The sequence below is a fragment of the Urocitellus parryii genome, chromosome X (genome assembly GCF_045843805.1).
Source record: "Urocitellus parryii isolate mUroPar1 chromosome X, mUroPar1.hap1, whole genome shotgun sequence".
Lineage (NCBI taxonomy): Eukaryota > Metazoa > Chordata > Mammalia > Rodentia > Sciuridae > Urocitellus > Urocitellus parryii.
The window spans coordinates 98,075,434-98,095,813 of NC_135547.1; the positions used below are offsets into that span (position 1 = coordinate 98,075,434).

The 20,380-nt window shown below is 35.2% G+C and overlaps 1 protein-coding gene across 7 annotated transcripts in view; it reads right to left on the minus strand.

The window, feature by feature from the left end:
- Nucleotides 1-20,380, minus strand: part of Usp9x (ubiquitin specific peptidase 9 X-linked) — a 135,301-nt gene that overhangs the window by 58,586 nt on the left and 56,335 nt on the right. For 6 of the 7 annotated variants that reach the window (XM_026387563.2, XM_026387561.2, XM_026387557.2 and 3 more), the window contains 9 exons: nt 18,827-19,045; nt 15,007-15,122; nt 14,556-14,807; nt 14,338-14,476; nt 13,219-13,371; nt 12,267-12,371; nt 8,905-9,111; nt 8,008-8,144; nt 5,920-6,068 (listed from right to left, as the gene is read on the minus strand). In XM_026387563.2, coding sequence (XP_026243348.1) covers nt 5,920-6,068; nt 8,008-8,144; nt 8,905-9,111; nt 12,267-12,371; nt 13,219-13,371; nt 14,338-14,476; nt 14,556-14,807; nt 15,007-15,122; nt 18,827-19,045 — 1,477 coding nt within the window. The remainder of the gene's footprint in view (nt 1-5,919; nt 6,069-8,007; nt 8,145-8,904; nt 9,112-12,266; nt 12,372-13,218; nt 13,372-14,337; nt 14,477-14,555; nt 14,808-15,006; nt 15,123-18,826; nt 19,046-20,380) is intronic. The other variant, XM_026387564.2, reaches the window with a different exon arrangement.

The following is a 20,380-nucleotide window of genomic DNA, read 5'->3' on the forward strand; positions in this document are numbered from 1 at the left end:
TGAGGACATCGCTGTACATGATCTAATCACCTTTTCTTGTGTCCCAGCTCCCCACACTGTTGGATTTTCCAATACGTGGACTTTGGGTGACACATTCAAACCACAGCATTACCTCAATAATATTAAAGTTCTGCACGCCATGAATACAGGATGGCTTTGGAAAAAAGAGACCTAAATAATTACAAAGTTTTGTAACTTCCTGTATACCAGTTTTGTCCTCTCGTTTATTTCTCATTATTTTTTGATACTACTGTAATTAAAACTGTTTCATTATTTCATTTTCAGGTTTTTCACTCCTAATGTTTATTAATTTTGTTTCCTGTAATGCAGTTGAACACACTCATTATGTTTTAAAAATAAATTCCTTATTATATCTTATGGTATTATAAACATATATAGTCTTTTACTTTGTCCATTTCAATGTAGAAGCTTTTTACATTTTGATGGCGGGCGGGGGGGGGGGAGGGGTTCCTAGTTAGCCTGCGTAAAATGTCAAATAGAGTGTTCAATAGAAGCAGCTAGAACATACAAACTCGTCTCACTCCCAAATCTAGGGGGAAAGTAATTTTTCAGCATGCAGTAGTAAACTACTGTGTGTTGAGTTGCTTTGTGTTCCTGGTTTATTGAGCATTTTTATAATAAGAGGGTCATAGAATTTTATTAAATGTGTTTTCTGCATCTATTGAGATGATTACATAATACTGGTAGTTTCTACTATCATTGGGTGGAGCGTTCTATAGATAACCATTACGTTGAGTTAATTCACAGTGTTCCTCTTCCTTTTTTCCTGAAGATTTTGAGTCATTGTTGTCACTTGCTTTTCACTTAACTACTTCCTTTAGGATTTCCTTCAAGTCTGACAATAATGAATTCTCTCTTTGGCCTTCAGTTTTACTGAATGTAAGAGTCTTGATGGTTGGGTCCATCCCTCTACACTGGCACTTCGAACATGCTGTCCTATTGTCTTCTGGCCTCTGATGTTTCAGACAAGAAGTCAGCTGTTAATTGTTACTAGGGTTTCCTGTGAGGAGGAAAATATTTTATCTATCATATCCAAGTTTGGGCCTCTTTTTCTTACTTGGAATTCTATTTTCTTGGACTTATAGGGTAGGGTCTTTCACCAAATTTGGGAGGTTTTCAATGGTCACATCTTTTTTTTGTTCCCTTCTCTTACCTATCTTCTGATATTCCCATTAGATGTATGCTGATGTGCTTGTGTCTCATACCTTCCTGAGATTCTGTTCATCCTTTTTCTTCTGTTTTTTATTTTATATAATCCCAATTGATTTGAGTTCACTGATTCATTCTTTTGCCAGCTCAAATCTGTTGAATGCCTATGGTTATATTTTTAAAGCGAAGAATTCCCATGTTGCCTTTTTCCCTTTATTATTTAAAATAATTTCTTTGATATTGTGACATTGTCATTATTACTTTTTTTTTGTACTGGAGCTTGAACCCAGGGGTGCTTAACCACTAAGCCTCATCTATAGCCTCCCCCACCCCATGCCTCTCTAACATTTTATGTAGAGACAAGGTCTCGCTAAGTTGCTGAGGCTGGCTTTGAACTTACCATCCTCCTGCCTCAGCCTCCAGAATAGCTGGGATTACAGGCTTGCACCTCACTACTATTTTAATTGTTTAGACATGGTTTCCTTCAGTTTTCTGGGCATCTTTGTACTTTTTAGTCTTTTACAAAGTCTACCTTCTGGGCCCCTTCCAAGGCAGTTTCTGCTGGGCCACATCTTCCTATGTTTAGAAGCCTCGTTTTTCATTGAGATGAAGATGTTTTAGAAATATATTGCAGCAACTTGGACACTGTTTACTGGGTTATCGGAAGTCACGGTGCTCAGCCACTGACAGCTCTGCTCACGGGTTTTCCCCTTGTTTTTATCTTTTACCGTGGCTATGTAGGGGTCGCTCCTGGGTCAGTATAACCCTTTATTGGTCAAACTTGTACTTGAGATCCCTTCACTAGATTATTATCCATAACCACTGGGTATATGCGAGACTCAGTTATTACAGTTATTACTTTTTTTTTGGTCCTAGTAACTTGGATGCTCCCTTGACAATTGTTCCAGAAAAGAGGCAGTTATTCCAGACTGCTGGGGATACATGCAATTTTGAAGCTTGGCTTCCTAGGAGTTCTTCCTGAATCAGGGTATCTTATTGTTCATCCAGTGTTCTGTTGGGTCAGGAGTTGCATATGAGTTCTCTGTGCCCTTTAGGCCTTTACCATTTGCTGATGAATCCTGGTACAGCTTGGGGGGACTATTTTTAATCTGTCCCACGTCCTGCTCTGATTGCTTTTGGGTGAGTGGACCCTAGTGTACACAGCATTTCTGTCCCTCTGAGTGAACTGTGATCTCAATATCTAGCCTGTCTCCTTATCTAGATCTAAACTTTTGGTTGGTCTCCTAAGTTTTGCTTGTACAAGAGAACAACAATCACCCTCTTAACTGTTCTTCAAGAAATCTCAACTTTTTTCATTAGACATAGCATGCTCTGGACTAAACAGTCAACCCTTCAAATCTAACTGCTGAGCTTTTCATCCTCACAGCTTCTCTCTTCATCTGCACAGAAACTGTGCCACTATAGGTAGGATAGCAACCAGCTTTTCCCAGAATGATATCCCTGATTTATGAGCAGGTGCTGGTGTGGGGTAAAGGGGAATCCACTGATTTTCTCAGATTGTCCCTTCTCACATGAAACTTTCACCCAAGGAGTAAGTAGGGATGGACCCAAGTTTTCTAAGCCTATAATCCCTGGAATAAGGTTTCACATTGTTAGTGGACACTGCACAGGGTAAAAGAGCTTCAGTCCTGGCCAGATCTGTCAGGCTGAACAAGGTAAGAAACATCAGTAGCCTGCAGCTTCCCCAGGTAAAACTGGAGCCCTACAGGAGCAGGTGTGGGGAAAAATGAGCAAGTGTGGTTCACATACTAGACTTGCTTTTTTCCCTCTCCTTAAATAGATTTTCTTGAGTACATATTTCTCCATTTGCTATAACCCCCTGATGACTATTTCTATACACTTTAAGTGATTTTTCTGTGTTCCCCCAATTAATTGGCAGTTTCGTTAAGAAGGTCTGCCAGGCAGCTTATTCCAACATTCTAAAATTTAAACCCCTCATCCCTTGGTTTACATGCATTATGTTTTGCATTTATTAGTTCATATTTTCCTTTATGCCAACACATTCACATTTTATCAAATGGATTTAATTATTTTCATTATTTTGACTCAAGTTTTAGTCAGCAAAAGCCAACCACTCTGTCCTTTAGACTTATATCTTGAGTACTTTCTTGCTTTCTGGAATAAGATCTTGAAAGATCACCTCATATTATCTCTGCTCCTGACCTTGAAATAGCTATTTCTCCAGAGAGATGTCTACTGTTCACAAAATGGCTAATAACGGTTCATTTTTTTAAATCGCAAAGAAGCCACACAGACCTAGTACTTCATGGCTGATGGGTAGGAATGTTTCAGCCCAGTATCTGCATCCTAACAGAGCAATAGTAGTTAATGCCACTTAGGAAGAATCCCACTGCCCACCTTTTTTTTTTTTTTTTTTTTTTGGTACCAGGGATTAAACCCAGGGGCACTTAACCACTAAGCATCCTCAGCCCTTTTTGACACAGGGTCTCACTAAGTTGCTTAGAGCCTCAATAAGTTGCTGAGGCTCGCCTTAAACTTGCGATTCTTCTGCCTCAATTTTCTAAGTCACTGTAATTACAGGTGTGTACCACCATGTCTTACCCCTTTCCTCCTCCTTTTAGGTGGAAAAATGTTGCTAAAAACTGTCATAGAGTTGGATATATAAGAGGCTGGGAATGGGTAATAGAAGTGGCAGTCCTTAAAAAACAGAAGGCAAAAATGTGATCTACAGCAAAGTAAGTCATTAAATTCTATCTAGATATGAGGTAGAATTAGGTGACCGCGCCTAGGAAATGTTCTTTCCCCAAATGTGAAGATATTAGTGGAGATGAAATATGGGCAGAATACTTAATACTAGTGAAATGGTTATCTAAAATTAAGAATATCAGTGACTGTGCAAGTCTGATGTTATCCGGCTAAATAATGTGTCTGTCTCATACCTAATGAAATTCATGCCACTCTTATATTATGCAGAGGACAAAAAAAACAAACAAACCATAATTTACCATAGAACTGCAAATTCAGAAATCTTGGTAGACAAGAAATGACTTAATGTTGTGAAAATTTGAATAGGATTTCACTAGTGTTAAAAATTATTCCCCCATAATAACATGCTAATCATTATTCATTAGAAGAACAGTATTATAAATTAGAGGAAGAAATGGTGTCAAGGTGAGTTAGGAGAAACAGAAGGTATGAGATGGTCCATGAATTTAGATAAAAAGGTTAATAATAAAAAAAAATTAAAAATTTACCAAAAAAAATCGAGTGCTTACTCTGGGCCATACATTGCTTTAACATAAATAACTTACTAAGGTTGTAGAGCAATACATTTAGGTCAATGTTTCAAACTTAGACAATCAGATCATGCAGATTCACATCTCTTGCTTTGTGGAGAAACAAACAGCAAAAGGAGGGGAAATTAAAGAATGCAAAAATTCTTATGGCACTGAAATTGAGATGAAGCAGTAACTTATGAAAATCTGACAATGAGTCTGAAGTGCACATGCACTTCCCGAGTACCCAATAGTAGATTTCTCCACTCTGGACAATAATGTGAGCACAAAAGTATGGGTGTTTGCGTATTGTGTATACTGCACTCAACCTAGTTTCTCTCACGATTTTGGCTGTCTTTGGTATAGAACGTATATCACACGTTTGCACGCCTATACTGCCTTCACTGTTCTAGCCTGCTGCTTATAAGGAACACAGGACAGAAATGATAAAAGGTCACTGTCTGATGCCCATCACCTGCCTAACTCAGACTGCTTGTCCAGTTCTACCATCTGCAAATGATCCAAAGAGAAAAAAAAGGAAGAACAGAGGCAACAAAGCCAGTAGGGCCATCTGAAGAGTTGTTTAATTCTTCCTTTGTGTTTATCTGAATTGATTTATAAGTACCATGGAATTTTATTCAACAATGTTGAGTCTACTCTGCTTCTCAAATAATGAGTATTGCAAATGTAATTATTTTTCACATACGCTATTGGCTTCTCCAGGTCCTAGTGTACCATGTTAAATGAGTGCTATGTTTAGTAAATATTATGTTCAAGTCTGTCTTTAACAACGATGATATAAAGTTATCTATGGCTCTGGGAACAAACTATAAGGTGATGGTGGGGGGCAGATGTGCATTAACTCATCTATACTCTAGCACACAAACAATCCTGACACAACTAAAAAAAAAGCCAAAAAAAAAAGCATTGACACGGTTCCATATATGGCAAGCACTTAAAAATGGTCTGTTGAAACCATAGGAAACTTCATTCCAACATGTTTAAACAATTTCACATTTGTAAAGCAAATATAAACATCCAGGTTCTTGTAGCTTCCTATTTCTCCCCATAAAGTCTGAAGCACTTATAAAACAAACTTAGGATTATTAAAAAACTAATATGTGCAAAACCAGACTTAGAAAAAACAAATTTTCTTGAAAAAGCTAAAGGTGGTGGCAGTAAAGATTCAAAGGTTGAAAATGAAGTCAAGTAAATACCTACAAAGATAACGGCCAAGTGTAGTACAGAGAAGCAGAGTGCACCAGATAGGGACAGATAAAGAAATCAACAAGAGGAGAAGGCAGGCTCAAAATGTTAGACTAGAGTTTAGGATGTGTAAGATTTGACACGGAAAGTAATCAAAAGTCCATAAAGGAACATGATTCAAAAGCCAACTACCATGTATCATTTAAAATAGATCAGTCATTTCTAATGTAATTAATGTAAGAAAGAAATCACTGTTATTTCCCATAATTTATCTTATAGTACATACCTCTAGCATATAGTCTCATGCTTTCCATGTAAGTTGCAAGATTTTCAGCTACCAAAGTAACTAGGGCATGATTGTGCTGGAGTTGATTGATTAAATCATGGCGATAAAATACATGGGGACTTCGCTGAGTTTGACTGAAACGAGAAGAACTTCACAATATAATTAGGCAATTAAACTCTGTTGTGTTCAAGAGTTTACACATCTAAATTTTTAGCTAGTAATTAAAAACCTTTAAAAATTATACTTTCGACCATTTACTTCCTTTAATAGAAATATTAAGCAATTTAAAAGAAAGCAATGCCTCAAAAAATAAAAATTATTCTAATTTAACTGAAAAACATACATCAGTATTCTCTACCTTCACCCCACAGGGAGTCTAGTTCAATGACTGATTTCTAGTACCATACTACAATAGTACCAAAGTATGTGCGTCTGGTTTCATGATTATTTCAGAATTATAAAAACAGAAACATTCCTTCCAAGACTATCATTGTAACTGCTAGTGACGAATTTAATCAAAGAAATATTTTCATAAAAATTTTATTTATTACTCATTCAAGGTACATACTAGGATACTCGGTTTGTGGCCAAGACATTTTCTGGTGACACTCGTTGGAAAACTTGGCCATAGGCAAACCAGTCAACTTTCTTAGCCATTATTGTTCATCTAGTGAAGATAACTACCGGTCCTTTGAAGAGTTTGGGAACTACTGTCTATGTACATGTACAACTATGTACGTGGTGGGCCAAACATTTGAATTACATTCTTCAAATAAAATGTTACTATAAGTAAGATAATTGTCTGAATTCTTCCCACTAATTTATACCTCTAGCTTTTCTAATTTCCTATTATTTTTTTCCAGATTGAAGGGGAAAAAAATGAGACAAAGTTCACCTGTTAACATCTAAACATATATATGACCTTTTCTATTTAGGCATAATCATAGTAATTCAGAGTTGTAATAGATCTTGCCAATCACTGAACTACCCCCCATCCCCCAGCAGTACTGGGGATTAAACCCAGGGGCAATTTACCCCTCTATCCACTGAGCAACATCCCTAAGTCCTTTTTATTTTGAGATGGTCTAGCTAAGTTGCCAAGGCTGGCTTCGAACTTGTGATCTTCTTTCCTTAGCTTTCTGAATGGCTGTGATTATAGGTGTGCACCATCTTTTTTTTTTTTTTTTTTGGGGGGGGGGGTACCAGGGATTTAACCCAGAGCACTTTTACCACTGAGCCACATTCTCAACACTTTTTATTTTTGAGATAGGGTCTCAGTAAATTGTTTAGGACCTTGCTAACTTGCTAAGTATGGCCTCAAACTTGCAGTCCCTCCTGCCCGAGTCTCCCCAGTTGCTGGGATTACAATTGTGCACTAGCATGCCCCACTCCATTATTTCATGTTGTACAAAAAAAAAAAAAAAAAGATCCTTTAGAGAATGTTCATAAGCTTAAATGACTGGTTTGACACAAGGTTCACATTCCATTGTGAATATTCCTTACACTAAGCTCTTTCTGTCCACATTATTTTTCTTCTAATATTATCAGTTCCAATTCTATTATCAGAAAATTTAAAGACAAATCATTACAGTAAGCTACTAAAAGGAAACTTCACTAAAATAAAAATTTTAGATATTTTGTTATCTTCCATTATTTAAATGTCCATGAAGTCTAATGTTTGAAATTAACTTTAAAAATTTACTAAAAAAGAAAAAGGTTCTACATAGAAAACTATTCGGTAGTAGTATGGTGATTCAAACAACAAATGCAAGAAAGATGAAATCAAATGAAGAATGAGATCAACAGATACAATACATGCCATAAAACCGTCTGGCCTACTTGCTGGAAATAAAATACCACAAGGCAGTATTATCAGCTTGATTCTGACATTTATCTGTTAATTGTGCCTTACACTTTCTCATCAATAAAAAAAGGAGGCAGATATGACAAACTAACCCTCCTCTTAGTTGGTCACCACACTAAAATTTTAAAATCTGGGTTTTTTTTTTACCATTTGTTATGCTATTTCTATCCAACAAAATACATACATAAAAATACAGTGAAATTGGCTAGGTTTAAAAGTCTTACCTCAAATTTTGAGGTGCTTCACCAAACAAACTACAAATTTCTCTAATTTGTTTCAGTGCGGGAATAACCCATTTGTCATTTGTGCGAAGTTCTTCTATAAAGCGATCTATCCACTGGATCTTTTGTGTGTCACGGTCCTTAAACAAACAATTTCAATGTTTTATATAGAACTATAATTGGAAGAATTCTACCTTCACACTTAAGAGAATTATGAAAGTTTTTCTCGTCTGATTAGCATTACAATTATGCTGTAATTGTAGCAAAGAGTTTAATATTTTTTTAAAAAACTATGTTTTAATTTCACATTTACTACCAAAACTCCAAAAAAGTAAAGCACTAAACAAATGTGGTATAATATATGTTTGCCAGAAGGTATTGCCTTTTATCCAGTTTTGAGATTTTGCCATATCACAGGATTGAACATTAACATATAATACCCTAAATGAAATGTTGTACTATTGAGGAAATTATATCAATTTTTTCTTACCTCTCCTATGAGCAAAGAGAACCTAATTTCTCTTAATTCTGAGATCCCTAATCAGCATGTCTTATGATCTATTTGAAACTGGTATTTCTGCATTGTACATTTGATAATACTACCATTAAATAATAGTCTTTTGTTTGTACTAACTTTCTCCCAAGGAGAATCAGATGATTCACAAAACCTTGATGTAAATACCTAAGTAAAAAAAAAAAAAAAAGGCACAAAACCTTGATGTAAATACCTAAGTAAAAAAAAAAAAAAAAAAAAAAGGCAGACTTATTCAAACAAAGTCAATTCCTGAAGATAATTTGAAAAATAACAATGTTAGAATAACCTGGAACTGTTCTACAGCTAAGCTATCCTAACTGTGAAAGAGAAGGCCACAAAAATTGAGCAAAGCAGCACACCCTTACCTGGGAGCAACTATAATCCAATATTTTTATGTGGGCACTGAGGGCCAGGTCCATGATATCTACAGGCACATCATCACTGTGGGCCAGATTCCACAGAAGGTTCAACACTTTGTGTGCCATCACACCATCTTTATCATCTTCTGCAAGACGTCGAATCAGCTCAAGTAGCTTTTCACGTTGCTTTTTACTAGCATTCGTCCAACTGGCCTAGAAAAATAATTTCAGTGACGTGAAAACAACATCTATTTGGTTGCTGCTTCTTAAATGCACTGTTACCAAGTTAACTGAATTTAATTCATCAGGAAAAAAAAACATAGATGAGCACAGAATTATGTAAGCGATAATATGAAAGACGAGAATAGTATTCACGGAGCAGAGTCAAATTCCAGGAAAATAGGAAAAAGTCTCCTTTTAGAGTTAAACATCTTACCCTGGGTTTCCCAACTTCAGTATTACTGTCATTTTGAGCAGGAAACTTCTTTATTGTAGAGACTGTCCTATGGCTATGAGTAGCAACCCCCACCCTCCTGTGATAACTATTTCCACACTGCGTGTGTGTCTGTGTGTGTGTCTAGGGGTGGGGGGAGGATAGTTTGTTGAGAATTAAGATTTGACCCTCTACTTGTGACTTTATAGAAGAGAGCAAAGACAAATTCATATATCAACATTTTCATAATGAATGCAAAAAGGTGATAGAACAATGTGCATTACATGTTTGAAAACAAGAGTCTGTGACAAAGTCTAAATTATTCACAAAGAAAAGTATCACACAGGCTGAGGCTGTAGCTCAGTGGTAAAGTGCTTGCCTCACATGTGTGAGGCACTGGGTTCGATCCTCAGCACCACATAAAAATAAAGATACTGTGTGTTCATCTACAACTAAATAAATATTAAAAAAGAAGAAGGGCTGGGGATGTGGCTCAAGTAGTAGCATGCTCACCTAGCATATGTGAGGCACTGAGTTCGATTCTCAGCACCACATAAAAATAAAAAATAAAGATGTTGTGTGTCTACCTAAAACTAAAAAATAAGAAAATTTTAAAAAAGAAGAAAAGAAAAATATCACACTAGGATCCTGACTCAAACATACTTCTAAAATCAAGTATAACCTGAGACACCTGTAAGATTTTACAGTGCTTTATGATGTAAAGAAATTGTTATACTAGTATAGCAATATCTAAAACAGTGGATGTGTAACTGATGTGATGCTACAATCTGTATACAGGGTAAAAATGGGAGTTCATAACCCACTTGAATCAAAGTGTGAAATATTATATGTCAAGAACTATGTAATGTTTTGAACAACCAACAATCAAAATTAAAGGAAAAAAAATAAAATACAGAAAATAAAGGTATTGTGTCCAACTACAAAAAAAAAAACTGTTATTTCTTTTGGTGATAATGGCATTGTAAGTATTCATGTGCTCATCTTTTAGAAATGTGGACTCAGATAACTAAATATGAAAAGAAGAAATTAAGGACATGTGTTCATCCAAACAAACCATAAGGTGATTGAAAATGACAACCACAAACTGGGAAAAATGTTAACTATTGAACTGACAAGAACTAGCATTCAGAATATGCCAAAAACTTCTGATTCAGTAAGAAAAAGACAACACCATAGGGGAAAAGGTAGACAAAAAGACTTAACAGGCATTGAGCAAAAAAAATAAGGAGAAGAGCTCAAAAATACCCCAAAACATGCTCGATTTCTTTATTGATCCAAGACATAAACACTAATACCATAAGGTAACTTTTCACACACAGATAATCAAAAACAAGTTCTGCCAAGGATATGAAACCCTTGATGAAACTGTAAACTGATGTATTAAAAAACAAAGACTTTCTGAGAACTCAAACACTTAAAAACCAGACTCTGGGCCAAGGACCTATAAAGTCTAACCAAGAAAGTTTGGATCATTTGGTTGCAATCCTATGAAGAACTACAAAATGATCCAGACTTCACACTTCCTTTAATCATCTGTACTAGAAACTTTCGAGATACATTCCATAAGAATTGCTAGATTTAATCAACATCATAAAAAAGAGAAAAGGCCGGGGAAAGGGGCGACAAAATGTGCTTGCTACAAAATGACAAATGCTTTCCCCCCTCCAAAAAACATTTTTTTAGCCAAGGGAAAAACCATGATTGTTATATTTAGACTTTACTGTATTTAGAACACCCTGAGGAGGATCCAGGGAATGCAATAATAACCAATTCCTCTCTTTAGTCGATGATGGCCATCACTGGTCATGTGCCACCATTTTGGAAATCATCACAAGATTAAAAACGAATGGCAATTAACTATAGGGTACCCATGATAGTCTAGGGTGCCCATGGTAATGAATTCCAATTTTTCCTCAGAAGTCTTGATGTAATTCAATGGACAGGAGAAAATGTATAAAGTTTTACTTCTACAAGTATGAAATACATAAAAATAAGGTACTAAAAACTGCATGAAAGATTCACTCAATACTTTATTCCTTCAAAGTGGATTTTTGGATGAGGCTTTAATTTACAACTTTAACATCCTTAGGATTCATCTGAGAAATCTGCTTACATACATACTGCCAGGCTTCATACCTAGTGATATATATATTTTTATTTTTATTGTTATGTGCTACTGAGGATTGAGCCCAGAGCCTCACACATGTTATACAAGTACTCTACCACTGAGCTACATTCCCAGCCCTATTTTGTATTTCACTTACAGACAGGTCTCATGGAGTTGCTTACAGCCTCACTTTTGTTGAGGCTGACTTTGAACTCGTGATCCTCCTGTCTCAGCCTCCTGAGCCTCTGGGATTACAGGGGTGAACCACCTCACTCGGACAGGTCTTCTATTCTTAATCCACAAATTCACTAAGCACTTGGGATTTTACAAACCAAACCCTACCAACTGATGAGAGACTATTACACAACATGGCCTTAAAACGCACAAGATGGCACTAATGCAAATATGATTATATGGGTGTTGGGTTACCTTAAGAATTCTATTTCCATTTAGTCACATGCAGCTTGGGCATTTGTCCTCAGGACCATGGTATTTGCATACCCTTCCTTTCTACTGTCATCAACCTTCCTGTAGCTCTATAGTTTGCTTAAGCCTATTACCAAAATATACACCATGAGGGGAGGACAACCCAAAATAACCTGACTTTTAAAAAGAATAACATTCCTTATTTATAAGTTATGATTACCATTGCAAAACATGAAGTCCTCATTGGGAAAGAAAACAGTGGCAAAGTCCTTCACACCAGAGACAGTTTAATGAGATTTCTATGAAAGTATTTTTAGTTAAGAACATTAATCTAATGAATGAATTCTATTTAAAATAAAGTGGTAATATGTTAACAATTACCTTAAAGCAATCAAAAAGATGATCAAGTTGTTCAGGAGAAAAATCCCATGCTAATTTTGCCAATAGATCATGTACATTCTTTACAATGGCTTCATGTTTCCCCGCCTAGTAAGAAATAAAACAAGCATATTAAAATGTGAACAGAAAAATAGTATGAACTGCTGGTAACTATCAAGTTATTCCATCTCCTTCATTTAATTGTGTTATGTAAAATTCCTAACATAAATGCTTTAAAAAATAAAATCTGGCAATTCAATTTCTGAATACATACAGTTAACGTGTACTTTGACAATTACAGTTTACTGAATTTAACATACCAATTTATTGTAAATAGGAAAAAATAAGGCACATTAATGATACTATTCCAAAATCAGAACCTAAAATACTCAAAAGCAAAACTACTCTGATTTCTACAGACTTAAGAAAATCCAAAGCTTTATCATCTAACACTCAACAATGCTTCCAAAGTGACTTACAAATAAAAATCTATCATTAAGATAATTGAAGGATTTGTGCATTTTTACATCGCTGAAACTTTCCAATTCTCCTGATAAATTATAAGACCTTAGGAATAATCACTACAGGTCTTTGTAAATAATTGAATGGTATAACTATCCTGATATTGGAAGTTTCCCGCCCCCTTCTAAATCTACAAAGGAATCAGTTATAGTTGTCTTATGCTCTTCCAGATAATGTTATTACTTTACTACTTGCAACTTATTTAAAACCACCTACAAAATGCCAAACTTTACCAAATACAAATTGGTAGAATATTTTACATTTTAAAATATTAATGGCTATTAAAAGTTTTCTAGAAAGATTTCTGTAGGAACTATTTAATGTACAAAAAGTCACATAACACAAGCCTGTGTCCCATTTCATGACTGCTGTATTTGAGATTTTAAGCAACTTCTTTCAGAAACAATATAACCCCCACCCTAAATTTCCTTACCTGTGCTGCCCAGATATTATCAAGATCTTGCAAGGTCAGAGCTTTTTCTTTGATGACAAAACGAAGAATCTTCTCCAGCTTCTCTACATACTGTGGTTGATGAAGACTATCTCGCAAGACTATGGATAAAATATTGTTCTGCTGTATCCATTCCTAAATAAATTTAAAAATGTGCTTCAAAAGCAGAAACTACAAAATGCAGGCTTTATTTTTTTTTAAGAAGTTTTATTTTCATCTTGGGTGAAAAGGCACTCTTTATATATTTTTTACTTTATAAACTGATTACCATGTGCCAGACATGGCACCTGCTTATCGATCAGGTCTGTCATATTCTAAATGAACCTAGTGAGGGGATATATTACCCTATTACAGAAAAGTAAAGGGGATTGCAGGTGCTCGAATTAGAATCTGAATCAAGTCTGCCCCCTTCCATTGTCTGTTCCAGTAGCATTATGCTAGGTTGCTTCATTGACATTCTATTTAAAATCCAGCATCCATAGCAATGAAGGACCAGGTCATGATTTAAAAAAAAAAAAACAAAAAGGTAGTAATCTACAACGCATGGCTTTACAGTATTCAGCTGACTGAAAATAAGAAGTAGTCAAGCCCAAAATGTGCTATAGAACTACACTTCTCAGCTGTTAAAGGGCTGTTAAAACAATTTTTAACCCATTATAGATATTTTCCTAAACTACAGTAAAAACGTGACTTAGGTTAAATTACCACTAAAGTTTCTATACATTCAATGCTATTTTCTGTGCCAGACATGGCACCTGTTTTCCCAAGGCTGAGAGGGACATCACATGCACAAAATCAGACGTCCATCTATCAAAACACCTCCCAATTTTAGTGTTTACTTTAGAAAGTTCCTATTCCTAATTTTATCTTAAGTGGATTCTTGTTTATCATGCTTGGTCTGGTGGCAAATACCTTTAATTCCAGCAATCTGGAAGGCTAAGGCAAGAGAACAACAAATTCAAGGCCAGCCTAAGTAAATTATTGAGACTCAATTTTTACAAAGGGCTGTGGATATAATGCAGTGGTTGAGTTCTTGCTCAGCACACGTTGAGGTCCTGTGTTCAATCTCAGCACCGAACACACAAAAAGAACAAGACTTACCGCCATTCGTTCGGCTGTGAGCCACTCTTCCTCCTCAGGATTACCATGCCGATGCGTATAGTATGACACACTAGATATCACCTTATTGACTTCATTCAGTGCATTCATCTTTCCATTGAAAGAAGAAATTTGCAATAATCTATAGGAGAAATTCAGCGATAAGTATGATTCTCAAAATTCACACTTCAAGAGATTACTTCAAGAGATAAATAACTTACCTAAGTATCATTTTTAATCTAAATATTTCTAAGTTTTTTACAGTTTCTTCTTGTCCTGGAACCCTTGAAGCTAAATTCTTCAAAGATTTAATAATCATTGAAAGGGCATCATTTTTGGCTTCATTCTTTGCTTCCTTTTTCAGTTCTTCATCAGTTAAGTTTTCTAAAAACTGTGGAACCATTTCTATTATTGGAAGAAAGTACTTTTTCACTGTATGAAGAGTAAGAAACTCATAGCATTGTCCAAATGGTCTGAAATAAAAAAGACGAGACTCCTGTATTAATTCCTTATAATGAATTAAGATAAAATTCTCAGACTACGTATATAACATTTTTTAAAAATCCAAGTAACATATGAAAAATCCACATTTGAACAACTCCATTTTTTAATCAAGCAATAAAAATACAATTTCTGCGTCACACTGAAAATTCAACTTAAAATATAACTTACTTAATAAGGGCTGCAATTATTTGAACATTTAATGCTGATCCATTAATAAAACGATCATGCAATATCTGGAACCCATTTAAAGTGCCAAATTTGTTGAGAAGATCCACTAGCCAACCCTGCAATACAATTAATGAAAAAAGTTAACTTCCTGCTTTTAGGGGAGAAAAACTACTACCTTGACTGATACATACTAGAAATAGTAAATTCAATAAAACAAAATTATGTCAAATCATCTTTGAAAAGACCTCAGAATACTGCATCATCCCACTCGAGATATGAGCAACAGACGTAGTAAGTACACTGAGACACAGCTCTTTACTCATACCATACAGCCAGCAAACAGGTATTAGAAGCCATGCTTCTATTTCAGCAATCTCAACATAAAAGAATGAGTATCTTCTAAATATCTGCAAATGTTCTACATTAAAAGCATAAAGACTTCAAAATTTAATAAATCAAGAAAAAGCTACTTAGTAACGTAGTATAATGAATTCTGAATCCATTTCTTATTGTAATTGTAGATACTAAAAAGTTGCTATAAATATAATTATTTTAAAGCCTGAAAGCAAACTGGCCATTAAAAACTAATCCTTGGGGGCTGGGGTTGTGGCTCAGTAGTAGAGAACTTGCCTAGCATGTGTGAGGTACTGGGTTTGATTCTTAGCACCACATAAAAATAAGTGAATAAAAGTCCATCAATATCTAAAAAAATATTTAAAAAAAAAATCCTTGATGTGCTAGGGATGTGGCATGGTGGTAGTGTACTTGCCTAGCATGAGCAAGGCTCTGGATTCTATCCCTAGGACCACAAAAAAACTAACACCAACTCAACATACCAATACTCCTGAGCCCCTGAGATTAATGATACCTGCAGTTCCTTTTGCTAATTTTTAAGAATGCATCTAGTCCTCCTCATCTTAGAAGCAGCACCATACAATAATACAGTCTTTCATCCTCTTCTTTAAGGAACAGTGGTGACTCAACGTACAATGTAGCAGGGGCAGGAAATAGCTGTACAACTAAATCCATGTTTATATGTAAAAGCTTTTAACGTATTAAAGGTTAAAGCACCTAAGACAACATTTTACACCTTGCCTTCTTTTCCCTCTGAGGGAAAAACATGGAGGAAAAGAGGCACTCTATTGAGCCTTAAGGAAAAATAATTTCTACTTAGAAAAAAATTTCCAAGAAAAAGGGAAAATGATATCATAGCTTTTATTGTTCATGTGTGTTTTAAAGAGAAAATATGGTAGCTGATAGTTTTGATATTATTTTGGGATAACGTAAATCAACTACATTCTCCCATAAGTCTACTAGCACATTTCCATCCAAGTTCATGTGGAATTTTCCTTTTTATTTGGTCTTAAAAGACTAATTCAAAACAATTAAAACTCTTAGTACTTAATTCATTAGACATTTTTGGGATTCGGTAAGTGTAAGAAATTACATGCTCTTTTTTAAAACAAAATGTTTTAATTGTAGTTAGACACAATACCTTTATTTTATTTATTTTATGTGGTGCTGAGGATCAAATCCAATGCCTCACTTGTGCCAGGCAAACGCTCTACCACTGAACTACAACCTCAGTCTAGTACATGCTCTTTATGTAATATATTCTTATTTTTTCAGTAATAAGAATGAGACTATTGGACTGATATGCTAATGTTATAAAGATAGCGTGTGTGCTCACAGTAAAGACTAGTTAAAATCTAATCTTTCCATATTTCTTCAGCTGCAATGTTTACATAATTATGAATACTGAAGAGTACTTTAAACTGAAGTGTACTTAAGATAGCTTTAGCAACTGGAAAGAAGAGCCCTCCTTATCTCAAAGTTCTCAACACTGACAAGGATAGACCACTCACCCTAAATAAAAATTCACAGACACACACACATATTTGGTTGTAGATGAACACACAGGATCTTTATTTTTATGTGGTGCTGAGGAATGAACCTACTGCCTCACACATGCAAGGCTTTACCACTGAGCTACAGCCCCAACCCTTGTTATATTCTTTAAATGTAGTTTTAACTACACTACTGCTTCAACCTATCAAGTTTGTACTATTTTTTTTTTTAAATCTTTACTTATTTTGCCACTACTGGCTCAGCATCCCTAAGCCCCAAATCCCAAATCCAAAATCTCAAACCTTTTGAGCAATAATGCACTTCAGATTTTCAAACCAGGGATCCAAAATTAAAAAACAAAAAATCCCCACATGCAAACCTGAAATCTGAAACTTTTGCAGTAGAAGGATACTCTTACTCAACCTATACCAATGGGGGGGGGGGGCAGATGGGTGGTGTTGGGGAGGGGGACATTTACATTTCCTTCAGGTTCTTCTTTAAATCACCATACCTGCATCCAACTAGGGACACGGTTAAAAATTTTGCCCGATGTATCTTTCAATCAATTTTCAAAAAGTTGATAAGACATATTTAACAATGTGGAAAACATGTAATTTCTCTGACTGCAGGAGGAGGTAACTGAGCAGGTTTAACTCCACAGAATAGGTTTCTCCATGGTTTAGTACCATAACTTTGGCTACATTCAAAAAGAGTTTATACTTTTAAAGACTTCAAAAGGCTAAGTACCCTGAGAGCTATTTAAGAACTAGACTTCAAGATACATCTAAAAACTCTTTAAAAAAAAAAGTACCAGCCATGTTAAATCAAGTTATTTCTCAAGTCTTTTAAGACTTGCAGATTATTGATCCACTGAGAAAAAACATAAAATAAAATTTAAAAATACAGGTATAGATAAAAATTAAGACTGCAATTATTTTTATATTAATCTGATCTACTCAAGGAAAAATAAGCCATCTAGTGACAACAATATGAACTGAGAAGTATCAGAAAACATCTCAAGTTCAATATATTTTTAATGATTTCAGCTTCTAACAAAATAAACCAAGTACATGCCTTCAAATTTTTGTGGCTGATCAGAAAAATGAAAATTTTCCTAACAGTCACAATATTACAAACATCTCCCTAAATTCTAAAATAATATCATTGATAGCAATTAAAAGAAACATAATTTTTAAAAATTTACAGTAAGGGGATGGGGTTGTGGTTCAGCGGTAGAGTGCTTGCCTGGCATGTGCAGGGCCCTGCATTCAATCCTCAGCACCACATATATAAAAAAAATACCTTTAATTTTTTAAAAAAATTTACAGTAAAAAAGACCCACATTTTTAAAAAGTATATAGTCTATTTGCACTGATATGGGAAATGTACATTTATGTATAGAAAAAAATATAAACCTGTGTATGTGTGTGTGTATAAGCACTTATAAGATAAACTCGATTTTGGAGTAAAATAATCTTAGAATGTAGAAAATGTTAAGAGCCTTATAGAGCAACACCTGAGGTTTTCAATACAATGTCCTACTCTGTTCTTATTACAAAGGAAAAACAGTCTGTTTCATATTAACCCAAATTATGATTACTTCCATAGAAGCTGAGTAGAAAACAATGAGGACTAGTTATACATAGAGAAAATTTTTAAAGATGGCCATAAGCACTGAACTAGAATGCTGTCTCTATGTAAAAGGGTCCCAGTTTCATATGTTTTCATTTAAAGTCTCAAAGCAAATTTGACAGACTATATATTTCAACACAGAAAAACTTACCAGTAGTACAAAAAAGACAGAGCACAGCTTTGGTACAAAACAAAGAATTCAAAACACAGAATAATGCAAAATCCCTGTAAGAGCAATGGGAAATAACTCTTTGCCATGTTAAGAGGTTCAGGTTACAAATTCTGTGGCAGAGCAAAACAACTGTAATATTTAATTTTGGAAATAACAAACCCAACACACTTTTGGTGATCGAGGGTCTGGAGAACGAGCGAAGAGTTCATCTTCAGGCAACTGAACACTTGAGGAAACTGATTCGCATGGACGTGTACCATTGTAGATATGAAATTTGCAATGAGGATTTAAGGCCATGGCAAGAAGTTCTAGAAGTGGAAACCAGTCTTGGGACAACTTTGCTACACATAGCTCCACCAGGCGATGAGTATTGTTAATAATACATCTCTGTTATATGGGGGAAAGATGATTGAAAATATCAAAACATTGCACTTTTACACAAATACCTTATGATCTTACTCTCCATTTTTCTATACTAATCATCTGAGTTATATTTGATTTCACTTGTATTAGGATCAAACTACCAGATGACAAATAGCATTTATTTACTTCATAATTTACAGGTTATCTACTTTGAAAAGCCATTTCCTATGAAATAGGTGCCTAGGTTATCAATTCCTGCTCTACATCCACACATAAGAGGTAAACTACCATTCTTTCCTCTTTGGAATTTGTACACCACCAGCAGCAATTCTCTATTTTTTCCCTTTGATAGTGAGGACTGAATCCAGAGGTGCTCTACCACTATGCTACGGCACTTTTTATTTTTTGAGACAAGGTCTTTCCAAGTTCCCAAGGCCGCAATGAAGAGTCAATGGCTAATTATTCTTTTGTTTAACTGCTGGGAATTGAACCTAGGGCCTCACACACTCTAGGCAAGGACTATACCACTGAGCTACATCCCAGCCCATTTTATTTTGAGACAGGTATCCTTATGTTGCCCAGGCTGGCTTCAAACTTGCCATCCTCCAGCCTCAGCTTCCCAAGTAGCTGGGCTTATAGGAGTGTACCATGATGCCTGACTCAGAGGCAGCCATTCTAAAACTCTACATAATGTCAATTACCCAAGATGAAGATCTGTTATCCTCAATGACACAATTTCTAGTTAAATTAGAAGATGTTGGAATTTCTATGCCATAGTCATAGTAGGGAAATAGTTCACAGATGAGAAAAAATATCATCTACTTTATAATCTATGACATTTCCATAGCCAAATAAGGAACAGACTTAGGGTAATTACAATATTTCATCAGTCTAAGATATATCTTGTTTTATTTTTTTAGAGATCTTTAGAATCTACATCTTATAACCATTGATTAATGAGGTGTTTGAGGATGATTTGTTTGCCTTTGCTAGTTATAGAGAACACCACCAACATAAAACCTTTTTAAATTCTCTACTTAATGTTTATTTTTTTAATGACAACTGTAATTTGAATTCAGACTATGAGGCTGAGGATGTATCAGAGTGGCAGAGCACTAGCCTAGCAATGTATGAGGCCCCAAGTTTAATTCCTAGTACTGCCAAAATAAAAAAGTCTGTTGAATTCAGACTATAAAACTTAAATAACAGCATATGGTTTAATTCTTTAGGAGGTCTTTTTTCCTCCCTCCACCAGGTGGCAAGATTGAAACACAAATGCTTCTTTGCCATCCCCTTCTGTATTGAGTTCATCTCATTTACCTCTATGCTGTCCTCGACATGTGTTACATTCTTGGGTAT